Below are 15,352 nucleotides of genomic sequence, written 5' to 3' on the forward strand. Positions count from 1 at the left end.
AAATTCCTTCGGCAAATACCTCAGAACAGTTGGTATGATAGTGGCTCTTTACACTGAAGCTGCCAGGCATGGATAAGTCACTGAGAAGTCGTGCTCTGAATGACCGTTTAAATGCAAAGGTTATGCACCATTTCTGCTATACAAAAGATTGAAGCAGAAGGTTCAACGGCTAGCTAGAACAGATCATTACAGCACAACGCCCTTCTTGTGGAACTGCATAATTCAGACGAAAGAGTCTAAGTCAAATCTAAGCTTGGCATCATTGCTCTAATTGAAGAGATCGAGAAGCCTCAACAGCCTTTTGCTAGCACCGTCATCGAAGAACAAAGCTTCGCCATACCACATCTACTACTTTGTCAAACAGCAAAAGTATCTCATATCATTAGGATTGAACATACTCCAGGTTTGACGAACTTGTTTTGACCCTCAAATTCTGGAGTCGGCTCGCTCCTTTGGAGGAAACCAGAAAACCCTCCAGCCCAGTTCAAGAATACACTTGTGGAAAGTCAAGTACAACAAAGCAAGTGTCGATTCGTCCGTTTTCTCCAAAAACAAGAGTACCTTATATCATGTCTTCTCCCTGTTTCTTCTCTTTATCCTTATTGTTGAATGAGAGACAGGGAGAATGAGTATAATCAGCCGGAACCCAAGATCAACCTACCGATCTGAGACTGATTGCTTGGAACCTTGATTGCTTACCTTGTCTGTCACCTCCTTCGGCAGATTTCCTCACTTAGAGACTTGGGAGACTCCTACTATATGGTTTGTATCGCACTTGACCAAACCCGAAACTACAAGTAAGCTTCAATTGAAAATGATACATTACTTTGTGCGTCAACGCCAACCAAAGATACCACTCCTGGATGAAGAAAAAGTACTCCCAATAGAAGATGCCACATCTATTTACAGGACAGAGAAGGCAAGTGAAGGTGACACCACACTTTGGTACTTGGAAGTTTCGTGATTACTCAATGGCTTGGATCTTGCAAGTCCCCAACTGAGAAGCTTCTCTCACTCGGGAACTTAAGGAAGCACTGTTTGTACCATACTTGATCAATCCCGAAACTACTAAGTATCGGTCAACAGCATACCGTTAAGGACCCACAAGACTTTTCCTCCAACCAGGAAGCCAATCACAACACGACACATGTCGGTATCAGAAGCCAATCACAGCACGACACGTGTCGATATCAGAGGCCAATCACAACATGACACGTGTCAATGTCAGAACAAAGCTAGAAACTCTCTTCTATAAAAGGGGATCATTCTCCCACAATAATCCCTAATGTCATTTGTACTAAACTATTCACTAGAACTCACTAAAAGAGAGCTTGAACCTATGTATTTGTGTAAACCCTTCACAACTAATGAGAACTCCTCTACTCCGTGGACGTAGCCAATCTGGGTGAACCACATACATCTTATGTTGTTTGCTTCCCTGTCTCTATTCATTTACATACTTATCCACACTAATGACCAGAGCAACTTAGCGAAGGTCATAAACCTCACACTTTCTGTTGTACCAAAGTCCTCGCCGATTTTGTGCATCAACAAATTTGATACAATGTTAAACCTCCGCTAATGAATCAGTTAAATTGGCCGTTAAGTGAGGAGGGCACCGCTGTTGGCCATCGCACCAACAATCAAACAACAAATTGATTATAATTTGCAAAATCGTAAAGCTTTTCCAAAACGCATTCTAAAGAAGAAGAAGAGCAGAAGCGCATATTTATAGGAAGGTTAGGCACTTTGCGTGACGAAACCTTTGTCGCATAAATATCTGCAGTAAATACGGTTTCGATTCCTCTGATTCACATGCACTGAATACTCTGACCAAGAAACTGAACGACCATTGAGCGACGAAGGCTTTGTCGCACAAGGTTTATCACCTTGCGCAACAAACATTTTGTCGCACAAAAAGTATATATTTGAAATATGGCGGTAAGGTTATCCGCTTTTTTGCGCCCCTTGTGCGATAAAGCTGTCATCGCTAAAAATGTTGCGCGACAAACGTGAGGGATTGTAATTATAAAGTTTACGTAAATATAGATACTTTTCATAATTATGGATAAATAGTCAGTTATAATATTTATTCTTAAAATAATTAAAAACTTAAGTAAATTGAATTAATATTCCATGCAATTATTTAAACAACAAAACATGAATTAAAGCCTAATTAAGTCCAAATACATAACCCATAAAAAAAAATAAAAAAAAAAAAAAAAAACCTTAAACTTAAATATTGTCCTCATAAACATAAATTTAGAACTACTATTTCGATGGTTCTTCATTCTACTCCACGGCATAACGTCATTGCTTGTAACCCCCCTTCAACGCCTATTCCATCAACTTCATCAACTCCTCATTGGTATCATTAAGAGTATAGTTACATTGTTACACATATATGTAGATAATTAATCCCAACATATAACAAAAAATTTAACAAACTATATATTTTCAACATTTGTCACACTTACTAATAATTGATCCATCACCGCATTCTTCACATTCTCGGGCACATATTTCCAAGAACGCCACTCAGCAGTAGGACAATGACTCCGCATTGCTGCATCAATCGCATACGCAAACTCCACATATTGCCTTATATCATAAAGCCCGGAGGGCATGCTCTGCTCTTTGTTTTTATCCTCCATGAAGAGAATTGTTAAGAATGAGGATAGCAGAAGCGCATATTTATAGGAAGGTTAAGCACTTTGCGCGACGAAGCCTTTGTCGCGTAAATCTCTGCACTAAATACAATATTGATTCCTTTGATTTACATGCACTGAATGCTCTAACTCAAAAACTGACTGGACTTTGCGCGACGAAGCCTTTGTCGCGCAAGTGTTCTGTTGATTACCATGCGCTGAATGCTCTGACCCAAAAACTAAACGCACTTTGCGTGACGACGCCTCTGTCGCCTGAGGTAGCCACGGGAAAATCTTCGTCGTTAATTCATTTTCGCGCCAAAAAAAATATATCCTTGGTTTTCTTATTGACTTTGCCCGACGAGCATCTTTTTTTCGTTGTGCAAATTTTATTATGCGACAAAGTTCTCTGTCGCTCAAAGTGCAACAACCTTGTGCGACAAAGATATTTTTTCGTTGTACAAAGCACCCTTGAGCGACGAAATTTTCTTTATCGTGCAAACATCTGTTGCGCAAATAGTTTTTCCTACTAGTGTATGTAGTGGTTAGGATGATATATAAATGGGTCATGTTGACAATTATTACTAGGGTTGGGCACGGGCCAGGCTGGGCTTAAATTTGAAGGAACCGAACCTACCCGTTTTAAAATGTAACGGGACTTAACCCGGCCTGTTTGAAACGGGCTGGTTCGGGGCAGGTCCACAGTTCCTCTTACATTTTTTTTTTCATCAACACAGAAGGGGACGACATCGTTCAAGTCGTCTTCCTTAGTCGTTGAACTCGTTTCCTTTGCGATAACCCAAATGCAGCTCAGACCGTTCAAGCCATTTTCCTTAGTCATCTGGGAGAGAGAAAAAGGGGCCAAATCAGAACCATAAAAAAAAACCCAACCAACACAAAATCATAACCATAAAAAACCCAAAAAAGACGAGTCAATGAGAGAAGAGAAAACGAGTTAGGGAGTCTATCCCACATGCACAACGCTAACGGACTAGTTGGTAGCCATGAGAGTCTATCCTAGTCCTGGATCGTGGCAATGATGTAGTAGATCGAGTCAAGAATGCCGCGAAATCGGCAGAGTCGGACCATATTGGGTGGTCAACGACCAAGATCTGACGGTCCAGCTACTTCAGCAAGAGCTCGAGGGCGGTGCAATCGTGGTGGTCGTGAGGCGGTGATGGTCTGGGTGTCTGTTGTCGAGAACTCGACGCATGCTCAAGTGTGAATGAATGGAAAATGGGAGATTGATGAAAGTCTTTGAGATCAGATGAGAGGATAAAAAAGCTGGACAGTTGGATTTAATTAAACCATATAATTAAGTTTTTGAGATCAGAGAAGGGGATAAAAAAGCTGGAGAGCTGAAAGTCTTTGAGGTCTGGGTGACTATTGTCGAGAACTCGACGCATGCTCTGACACGTATTGGTTACAGAGACCTTCTTGAGGGCCTCCCAAATCTGGTGCAATATGGTGGGTGACCTTGTAAGTCAAGGGCTAGTGGGCCATAACATCGCTTTAATCCAATTCCAATCCATTATTGCATGCTACAAACGGGCCGGGCCGGGGGCCTGTTCCTTCTTATTTTTTGACCCGTCCTGCCCCACTAGTTTTGTAGACCCGTCCCACCCCGCCCTGTTTTGTGTTTCAAATCTTTGGACTTGTCCCGTATCCGCCCCGACTCCCGGGTCCAGGACCCGTTTGCCTACCCCTAATTATTACTATGTAGAGACAAATTTCTTAAGATGAGACCAATAAAAATTATAATTTATATAATTTGCAGTTTATTCATATGTAATTGGCCCAAACTGGGACTAAAACCTTTTATGACCAAATATAGGCTATTTCTATATAGAGCATCACTGTAATGATGTTCTATATTGTAATTAAGATTCAAGAAAAACGAAGAAAATAAGTATAATACTTTCCTCCTTACCCATGAGAGGAATCCACATTTCTTGCTCACATGACACCATTTTACCATACAAATATCATAATTTAAATGGAGCTTTAACGAAAAGTTTCAAGTACTGTTCACTTTAACAAAAAACAACATTTTTTACACTAAAAAGTGAATTCTGATACTATTCATTTTATTTCTTATTTTGTCCTTATCATTAAAACTCAAATATTTCAAGCTATTTTAATTAGTTTTCCTTAATTTAAATTGTTTATCGTGTTCATTGTCATAAAAGTTATTCATTTTGAAGAACATTTCGATTTTCATATTTTTTTTAACAAATAAAAAAATAAGACAGAAATTAGCGGTAAAGAAAACCTAAATTGTGTTAAGAGGTTTTTTTTTTTTTTTTTTTTTAATAATATTGGGTGTCAAGACATTAGCCCTTAGATGACTTTCTACTAGGTGACAAACTTAAAATAAAAGTCAAGCAGACAAAATCGAATCAAAGGATACGTATCCTATATGGAAAGATGGTCACAAACTCAAATTAAAATTATAAATAATCGTTGAAATAAAATACATATTTGTTTTCCTCCAAATACTATCAACTTAGTTTTCATATTTCCTTTTGAAAAATTAATTAATTTTTTATGGTTTTGGGGAGAAAGGGTCGGAAGGGAAGCGAAGGGATGTGGAGACAAATGTGAGGAAGGGCGCATTGCAAGGAGCAAGAGAGAAAGGTAAGGTAGGAGACAATAACGGGGACTTTGAATGGTTGGAAAAATGTCATTTGCGAGTATATAAGAGGAGGCGGAGCTACTTGGGACAACAATAGCAAAAGAAGACAGTCATCGTCTTCCAATTTCCCACCGATACAAAATATATAGAAATAGAGGGAGACAGAGAAAGAGGCATCGATTTGTGCGTGTGCATGTGAATTATAAAAAAAGATGTCTGGGATGATGCTTATGCTGCTGTTATGCCTCTCACTGGGGACAATTTCGGTAGTCTATTGTGGAGATCCTACCATTTTCTTCACATGGAATGTGACCTACGGAACCCTCTCACCCCTAGGAGTACCCCAGCAAGTCATTCTTATAAATGGCCAATTTCCTGGACCCAACATCAACTCCACCACCAACAACAACGTTATCGTCAACGTCTTCAATAACCTTGACGAGCCATTCCTCATCACATGGTACGTACGTTAACTTACTAGTTACTACTACGCAAGCAATTATAGATTTGCAAATTTGCAATGCAATCCAGCCCTACACCTTTAGTTATTAATTAACAAGAAATTAATTAAGGGATTTTTAAACTTTAATCCTTCAAGAAAATTAAAATTAATAAAAATTTAGTGTTAGATTGGATATTTATTTTCTTAATGTGTACTTAATTCAAATTCATATTATATTTTTGTTTTAATATTTAATAGATATCTTATTTAATGTCATTACATTAAATTTTAAATTTATTATTATACACATTTTAATTCATTAATTTTATTTAACTTATCATAATATATTTTATAGTTTAGTATGCTGAAATGTTTGTACCTAAATATATTGTAGTGAATTAGTGGCACATAAGAAAATATGTAAGAACATAAGTGTATAAGACAATTTTTCTAAGCTTCATCTTATTTTGCGATTAAAATCTAATTTCCTAATTAATTAATAACCATCACATCCATCGATCCCAATTATATATATTTGATTGCATGCATGCAGGGTGGGTGTCCAGCAGAGGAAGAATCCATGGCAAGATGGAGTTCTTGGAACCATGTGCCCCATCCCCCCCGGTACAAACTACACCTACAAATTCCAAGTCAAGGATCAGATTGGGAGTTTCATGTACTACCCTGCAACGGCCATGCATAGGGCAGCCGGTGCCTTTGGAGGCCTCCGCATCAACAGCCGTAATTTAATTCCCGTCCCTTACGCTGCTCCCGAGGATGACTACACTGTCATAATCGGTGACTGGTACACCAAAAGCCACAGCCAACTTAGGAAATTCTTGGACAGCGGCCGTAGCATGGCCAGGCCTGACGGCGTCCTTATCAACGGCAAATCAGCAAAAGGAGATGGCAAGGACGAGCCCCTCTTCACCATGAAGGCTGGCAAGACGTACAAGTACAGGATCTGCAACGTGGGGCTCAAGAACTCCCTCAACTTTAGGATCCAAGGCCACCAAATGAAGCTTGTCGAGATGGAGGGCTCCCACACCGTCCAAAACACCTATGATTCGCTTGATGTGCATATTGGCCAATGTTTCTCTATGCTTGTCACTGCCGACAAGGAACCCAAGGACTACTACATGGTGGCTTCCACCCGATTCACCAAGAGCGTGCTCACCGGTAAAGGCATCATCAGATACGAAAATGGTAAGGGACCTGTCTCCCCTGAAGTTCCCAAGGCTCCTGTGGGATGGGCCTGGTCTCTCAACCAGTTCCGTTCTTTTCGCTGGAACCTCACTGCCAGCGCAGCTAGGCCTAACCCTCAGGGATCCTACCACTATGGAAAGATTAACATCACTCGCACCATCAAGCTCATCAACTCTGCTAGCAAGGCCGACGGGAAGCTTCGCTATGCTATCAACGGAATCTCCCACGTGGACCCTGAAACCCCACTCAAGTTGGCCGACTACTATGGAATCCGTGAGAAGGTCTTCAAGTTCGACACCATGAAGGTTGATCCCCAATCACCTGCAGAAAAGATCACCATGGAACCCAATGTTCTCAATATAACCATTAAAGACTTTGTGGAGATCATCTTTGAGAACCCGGAGAAGAGCCTCCAGACTTGGCATTTGAACGGATACGCCTTTTTCGCCGTCGCGTAAGTGCAGCTATGCATGCCTGCATTTTCTTTCTTTCTCTTTCTCTCTTTCTCACACGTGCACGCACGCACACACATATATATAGCTACTTCACTTTTAACTAAGAATATATACTTGTATAGTTTCGTCAAAATTTGTATCATATTGTTAATGATTTCTTCTCTATCTGTGTGACTGATCGTCAGCGTGGAGCCCGGGAAGTGGACCCCAGAAAAGAGGAAGAACTACAACCTTCTCGACGCCATGAGCAGGCACACCATCCAAGTGTTCCCCAAATCTTGGGCTGCCATCCTATTAACATTCGACAACGCTGGAATGTGGAATCTTAGGTCAGAGCAGCCGGAGAGGCGCTACCTAGGACAACAGCTCTACGTGGGAGTTGAAAATATTAAACGCTCCCTCAGGAACGAGTACAACATGCCAGACAGCGCCCTTGTCTGTGGCCTCGTCAAGGGCATGCCTAAGCCCCCGCCTTACAGCACGTAAGATATTTCACCGCCATGCCATGCCGCTTCACACTAGCTATATATGACAGAGATACCGACATGGATGGAGAGGACAGCGGAGGATTCGAATAGTGTGCGCGTGTGAGTGAGTGTGAGACAGGAGAGATCATTACAATTTATGTATTTCTTCGCAGCTATTTAAGCAAACAAAGTTAGGGAATGGTAAAGAATAAGAAGGGTTGGAATGTATGGCATTACATTTTCCTACAGAGAAAAAAATGAAAAGAAATCCCGTTACATTTTTGTACTTTTATTTAAGGGTTAATCTCAATTTACTGCCATGAAGTTTTTTGGTTTTTAACATTTAGTTTATCAAGTTTTTTTCATCTCAAAGTGATATTTAAAGTCATAATTTTGGAACACTTTCATACATTTGTTAAGTTTACTGTTAAATCAATCGTTAATCGGTGATCTGATGCCACATGGACGATGATTAAACGTCACATGTCAATATCAGTCCACATGAATATTAGAAAATAAAAAATAAAAAAAATTGAAGATTTCGCAAAACTCTTTCGTGTTTTGTGCATTTCCCTCTGAAATCCCAAAATTTGTCGCATTCTCGTCCCGCCTCAGTCTTCCAACTCCACTCCCACCTTTCGATTTTTCCTCTTTTTTTTTTTTTTTTTCTTCGGTGCATACAGGAATTGGGAAGCAGAGGCACAAAAGATTTTTTCCCCAAAATTGTTGGCAAACTAAATTTAGAGGAGTAATTAAAAAAGAAAAGAAAAATTTTATTTAAACTCATCTAACATCTTTCTACATTCAATTTACTCTCTTCACCTATTTTTTTTTTAATTAAAGAATTAATATCTCTTTATATCCAAATTTATTACATATACTACTCTTTCAAACTCAATTCAAAATGTAAAGTTATCTTTACACTCATTCCCTTTATAAAATAGCATTTCTAACTGAATGTTTTTTTTCGGGATAAGGATTGAAACTTGACAACCGTGTACACCCATTACCTTATATAATCATCCACATCTATAAGTTTGTAAATTACCTTTTTGTCTTTGAATTTTCTTCACTTTGGCTGCTAATCGCATAGTCAATTGGGATTGTGGGTTGCTTACAGCAATATCTGACATTGAGGTCAGCCTTCTTCTTTTACCTGCATATTCTTCCTTATATTGCAGCATATATTTATGGATTTTTTTTTTTGGGTTTGTATAAATGGATTATATTGATATTCGAGATACGACATTACTCAGGTTTCCTGGATATGAGAACCCTGTTGAATTTGGCGTGTTAACTTCATTTGCTTACACTCTGGAGGAAGATTTTGGTGAGATTGTGGTGGGCACCACTAGAGTGGAAACTATGCTCGGTGATACTGCCATTGATGTACATCCAAATGACGAGAGGTATAGACACCTTCATGAAAAACATGCCATCCATCCTTTCAATGGAAGAAGAATTCCTATAGTATGTGATGAAATTCTCGTTGATCCAGAGTTCGGGACTGGTGCTGTGAAGGTAAAGTTTAACATATAAGTTCCAAGTGATTGGATTAAATTTGTTTTTCTGGTTTATGTTTCACGGATGTAAAGATCTTTATCGTCTCAGGGATCCTTCCATAGATTTTAATTTGCCAAAGAATGCAATGCAAGCTCTAGTTCAGTCTAGTTCAGTCCATCACTTTGTCAGAAACATTTGACCTTGATGCTTTGGATTTGGATAGAGACATGACACTCGCTAGTGAGTGGTCAAGGTTTATGAGGTTAGACAATCGTTATTTGCACCAAGAATCAAGTTATATGTCTTTGCAGTACTAATCAAAAGTTCTTGCAGTGGTGTTTTGGGGGCAGACAGACGACAAAGAAAAACAAATACGATACAATATAATATAATAAGTATGAAATTTAATCCAAAGAAAAAGCAAACAAACAAAATATCCATAAATTGAGTCATACCTTAGTTGGAGGATTCAAAACTTCAAAATCACTATCCATCAATAAAAAAGCTTGTTTTTCTCTATCATAACTATTAAGGTTTTAGCCGGAATGGACGTAGGATACAAAGGGTGATGCTAGGGTTTAATTATAGTGTCTGGGTTTATTGAGAAATTTAAGTTTTATTATTAATTTCATTTTGTACTTAATAGTAATTATGTAATAGGGTAAAATAGACAATTAATATTTACAATTTAAGTTGGGTGTAGAAAGAGGTTACATGGGTTTAAATAAAATTTCCCAAAAGAAAAATTGAAAAAAAAAAAAAAAAAAAAAAAAAAGGATTGTATATATAGCTGGAAAAAGTTGGAAGGCCTACTCCAAAATACGCTTCACAATCTTCACACTTGGTTCCACCACCTGCCCCTCCCATATCTCTGACCACCTTTCTCCGTCGTCATTTTCCGGCGTCAACGTTGCAACCACCGCCTCTTCGTATGCTTCTCTCCGCTCCCGATCTTAGAATCTCTCGACCCATCTTTTCCTTGATCCCTCCATACCCAACTCACCTCTTCCATCTCCTGCACTTTCTTCACCTCCCCTCCATTCTCTCTTCCTACTATTCCGAACTTAGCAAACCCTAATCCCCAAAATCTTTCCGACCCATTTGACTTTGACTTCGATTTCTTTCCGTCCCATTCAACCAACCAATTAGACTTCGATTTCAACTTCTTGGTTCTTGCAAAAAAGAGGAGGGTAGTTGAGATGGCTCTGTTGGGGTAGGTCCAAGTGTTGGAAGTTCGCTTCCTTCTATGACGAGCTTCTCAATTCTTGGGAAGGAAATGCCAAAAACATGAAATAAGGAAATTGAGAGGGGAGAGGGGAAAAAAGGGAAGAGAAACAAAAATTTTGGCAAGTGAGCAAAAGAGTTTTGTGAATTTTTAATTTTTTTTTTATAACGTAGGCCCATATTGACACATGATGTCCATTCATTCTTTACGTGGGTGCCACGTCATTGGTTAACGACTAATTTAACAGTAATCTTAATGGATGTAAGAAAGTGTCCCAAAATTATAACTTCAAGTATCACTCTGCGATGAAAAAACTTGATGTACTAAATGTTGAAAACCAAGAAACTTCAAGGTTGTCAACTGATATTAACCCTATATTTAATTTGGAATATTTTATCATCTCTTTTTTACACATATTTATTTGGTTTATTTTCCCATTTTATTATTTTTCTTCTATGTATATGTAGGGTAATTTTAGAAAGATTATCTTTATAAATCACATTTTGTAAATTACATAATGTGGTTGACCGTTGGTCTTCTTTTTTAAATTCTTTAAATCATGAAGTCTTACTTATCGTTACATCATGTGGTTTACAAAATGTGATAGGTCTCTCTACCATTTTCCATATATATAGAGAGTAATACAGTTATCACATTTTTTATACTGTATTTGTACAACCTTTTTAATAGAGGTAGACACACCAACATATGTAGGTCACATCTCTATTGAGGTGGTACAAATGTGGTAAGAGTAACATTTCTTGATAAACATATAGGCACAACATGATCCACCACCAACATCATCGATATCATCCCAACTGAACAACTTATTACTAGTTGTTGGTTTTATCACAAAAAGCCTCGGTAATTTAAAGGTGGAAACTCTCATATATTAATTGTATATTATATTGTCATGTAATCGATGTGAGATCTTATTCTCCAACAAGCCTCTTCACAAGTGACTTCACACAGAGTCACTCAGGAAACCAGTTCAAACATCGAGAATTGGTCAAGTTATTATACTAGAGCTAACACACGATTTTTCAATAGCCCAGCCGGTATTCAATAGTCCGTCACTAGTGCCAACACACGAATTTCAAAAAGACCTAGTTATTCGATAGTTATTCACTAGAGCTAATGCATAACTTTGAAGGCCAAATTATCAGTTAATGTTGGAACCAAATTTGCGCACCTATATGGGCGGTGGTTGAGTGCAAATTCAAGTAAACTTGAGCAACCTGCAAAACAACAAACAAGCCTAAGACTGCGGGGAAGGGGGTGTGTGTGTCGGCCAAAGACTCTCTAACAGTCAAGTTAGTGAATGATTTTAGACTCAAGCAACTAGTAAGAGGATTCAAGTGTTTAAATTGCGTTACCATAGATGAACCCTAAATCGGTGTATTTATACCATGGGTAGAGAGACATTTTTAGGATATAATTCTCATTCTAAGTTGGGAGAATCCTAGAGGATATCTAGAAGTAGATATTGCACCTTTTTAGGAATTATGATTACTTACAGCACACGCCAATCCCTAGGTTGTAGGAACTCGAAGACTTATAGGATCTGATGGTAGCACCGCTACTCCGTCCGATACAGCTCAACTCGGAACTAGTGAGTCGATGACTAGACATTTAAGGTAACTGTATTTAGATCAACCTTACTCCAGCCTTGAAAAATCAAGGTTCTAAAAATATTTTGTAAACATGTGTTGATTGCTTTACTCCTTGCCCTAGTTCTCAGGTCATGGACTTTCGTGATTGCAACGTGATACCTAAGGGGAAATCTTCCTAGCCCAAATTGTGTGTTCAACTCTATTGAATCTTAAACAAAAGTTCTTTGGAGACCTAGTCGCCCGCAGGTGGGCCGGAAACACTTTTTAAATCATATTTGTCGGACCTTAGCGTTTCCGATCAGACTACCTTGGTTGTCTTGACCAAAGCATTTTCACGTATCAGAGCTCCATTGGAATAAAATTCCTCTTGGGGATTACCTAGTCTGGATGATGCCCTATTCGAACCTGCTAACATATGGTGTTGTAGAACGTACTTGGCTTAGTATGTTGGTTTAGGATGGAAGTAGTTGTACTCGGGATCGGACTTCAGAGCCACCATTTGATGATTTTTGGATTGCATTTTTTACTATTCCCTTGAATGGCGTAGAGCCCAAATTTTAATGTTATAACTCATAACCTTACTGGTTGTATAAACTTTTTGGAGGCCAGATGGTGCATTGGACTTTCGGGTCAAGGCGCACGTGCCCATGCCCCTAGCCCGCCAACCGTTACCGTTCTTATTACAGCTTGAGCCCAAGTTGCTAACTGTTCAAGACGAACTGGCTAAAAAGGGTCCTCTAACAGTGTAACTTTGAATGTTTTTAGACTTGCATATGTGTGAAGTTTTCAAAGTTTAGGCCCTGTTTTAAACGAGTGAGGTACTCCCTGGAAGAATCAGCAATGGGTTTGATTTTCTTTAGCCGGGATCATATCTCTCAGCACAAGTTTTTCTCTTCATAGGTTTTTCTCTTTCTCGGGCTCTTCTGTTCATCATTATTCTTAGGTAACAAGGTAGGGTACTGCTTGTTGATAGGATAGTGTCAATGCAACCATTCTCGATCGAGGATATAGTTGTAGGGGATGAGCTATTTATCATGACACACCTCAACCCAGATATCTAAATGACACATGGATGGCACGTGCTCGCCGCCATTCGAGAGTGATGAAAGCCATGAATATATGAATTTGCGAGGACAAGAGGGAACAATTAATTCAAAAAATCACATCATCAGGAATATATAAACGCTAAGAGGCAATAATAATGATCCAAATTAAACATGATCAAAACAGAATGTCCAACAGCTACCATTTTGAAATGAAAGATGTACGAATATGTCCAGAGCATACCACTAAACGGAAATACGAGTGAAAGGTAAGACATCAAGTTAAAATTATTCATAAAAGAAAGCCATACGTAAGTGGAAGAACGCTAAATCACTGGTAAGGAAATGCCTTGATGCTCAAGTCATATTCTTCGTCACTATGTCCTGAGGGGGTGCTAAAAACAAAAGGTGAGTAGACCATAATTTATATTAATACTAATAATAATAAAAGCCAATTTCTTTGTGAACATACTAACCGCCCTCCCTTCCGGTTTTGAAAATGTATTTAATACTACATATAGGTTCTCTAAAACTCTAACATGCCAAAAATGTTCGTAGTAATAAAAATCATCTCTAAAGGTGGTATCAAAATGCCCGAAGGCAAAACCCAAAAATCTCATAACTCAAATCAATGGTATACTTAACTAGGGGTATCATAGTGGCCCGAAGGCATAACCATCACCTGAAGGTAAAGCTATACGACACTAGGTTACGCCAGTGAAGAAATATAGGGGTCCATCACCCAAAAGTGAAGCTGTATGACTCTGGGTTACACCAGAGAAGAAATATATATAATGGGTCCATCACCCGAAGGTGAAGCTGTATGACACTGGGTTATGCTAGTGAAGAAATATAGGGGTCTATCACCCGACGGTAAAGTTGTACAACTCTGGGTTACACCAGAGAAGAAACATATACATATAACATAATACACCGACACTAGCCGTGGCTAGTGAAGCTGGGAGTATGTCATAAACATCATCAACTGTGTCCTATGGCCAAATGCGTCAACATACTCAGTTGTGTGAATGTGCTGTATGATAACCCACTAGATAAGCACTGAAAACGTATCTAAAAAAATCTCATATCAAATTTGGAGCTCAAAAGCTAAAAGCCTCAATTCATAAATCCAAAATAAATCATATTCATAAATTCATAGAATTTCACATACGAAAATCCAATAATTCATAACCTTTTGTAAAACTTAAATTAAATAAATCATAAATAATGCATAAAACGTAAAATCATGAAATCATTCTTTTCATGAATGCAAGCCTAGCATTATATAAAAATATGCAATTTAAGAAGGGGTCCACTCACAAATATTCCGCTACCGAGGAACCGCTCGAACTAGGAAGGACAGGGTCACTTCCAACAGACGTACCTAAACACAAATAAAGACCATTTAATAAAACTCTACTAAAATGATAGAATTTGGGAAAACAGATTGCAAATTCGGATTCAGCACGTCGAAAAACCTAAGGAGGGACCTTGGGTTTCCCTACGCGCCGCCATGAGGCAATGATTCGTGAGGCCACACGCCACCGCATGCGCTGAGATAGGTCGTCGGAAAACTCACCGTTACTGCCGTGGTCGACAGCAAAGCACAGTACCTCCAGCAGAGGTGCGCGTGCTCCACGTGCTGGGTAGGACAACCCTCCACGCTTACCCACACGCAACTCATGCGCCAACCATGGAAACTAGGATTGGGTCAAGGTCAGGTCGAATCTGGGTTTTAAGTTGTTGGGTTGGACCGGAGAGTTTCTTCATCATTTTCAACGTTCTAGCTATGGAAATGAAGCTTAGAATGAGAAGAAAAGGTTTATACCATCTTGGAGCTGTGTCGTGGCTGGAGTTGGCCGGAAAATGGCATGAAAGGCGATAGTTCTCGCTGGAATTTGGGAAAAGTTCCCCCTGAGCTGTTTCCAACATGCAACACTCGGTTAACACTTACCAACTACTCTAATCTAACCTAAAACATGATCTAAAGAGTTCTAAAAGGTTCACCTTGGTTGTAGACGACATACCTCGCCGGAGAACACAAGCACAGTGACTGTGCTACAATATCGAGAAGGAAAGAGAGATATATGGGTGCCTAGTCGAGGATAAGTGATT

General features: G+C 39.1%; 1 protein-coding gene across 1 annotated transcript; it reads left to right on the forward strand.

Annotated features, from left to right (window-relative positions):
• The first annotated feature begins 5,372 nt into the window (after positions 1–5,372).
• On the forward strand, positions 5,373–8,195 carry LOC103965445 (L-ascorbate oxidase homolog). The gene is made up of 3 exons (XM_018651828.2): positions 5,373–5,743; positions 6,279–7,385; positions 7,572–8,195. The coding sequence occupies exons 1-3, from the start codon at positions 5,496–5,498 to the stop codon at positions 7,870–7,872; spliced, it is 1,656 nt and encodes a 551-aa protein (XP_018507344.2). The 5' UTR covers positions 5,373–5,495; the 3' UTR covers positions 7,873–8,195.
• The last annotated feature ends 7,157 nt before the right edge of the window (positions 8,196–15,352 follow it).

This window comes from the organism of the source record quoted next, unplaced genomic scaffold, assembly GCF_019419815.1.
Source record: "Pyrus x bretschneideri cultivar Hongxiangsu unplaced genomic scaffold, Pyrus_bretschneideri_v1 Contig5, whole genome shotgun sequence".
In the NCBI taxonomy this organism is placed as follows: domain Eukaryota; kingdom Viridiplantae; phylum Streptophyta; class Magnoliopsida; order Rosales; family Rosaceae; genus Pyrus; species Pyrus x bretschneideri.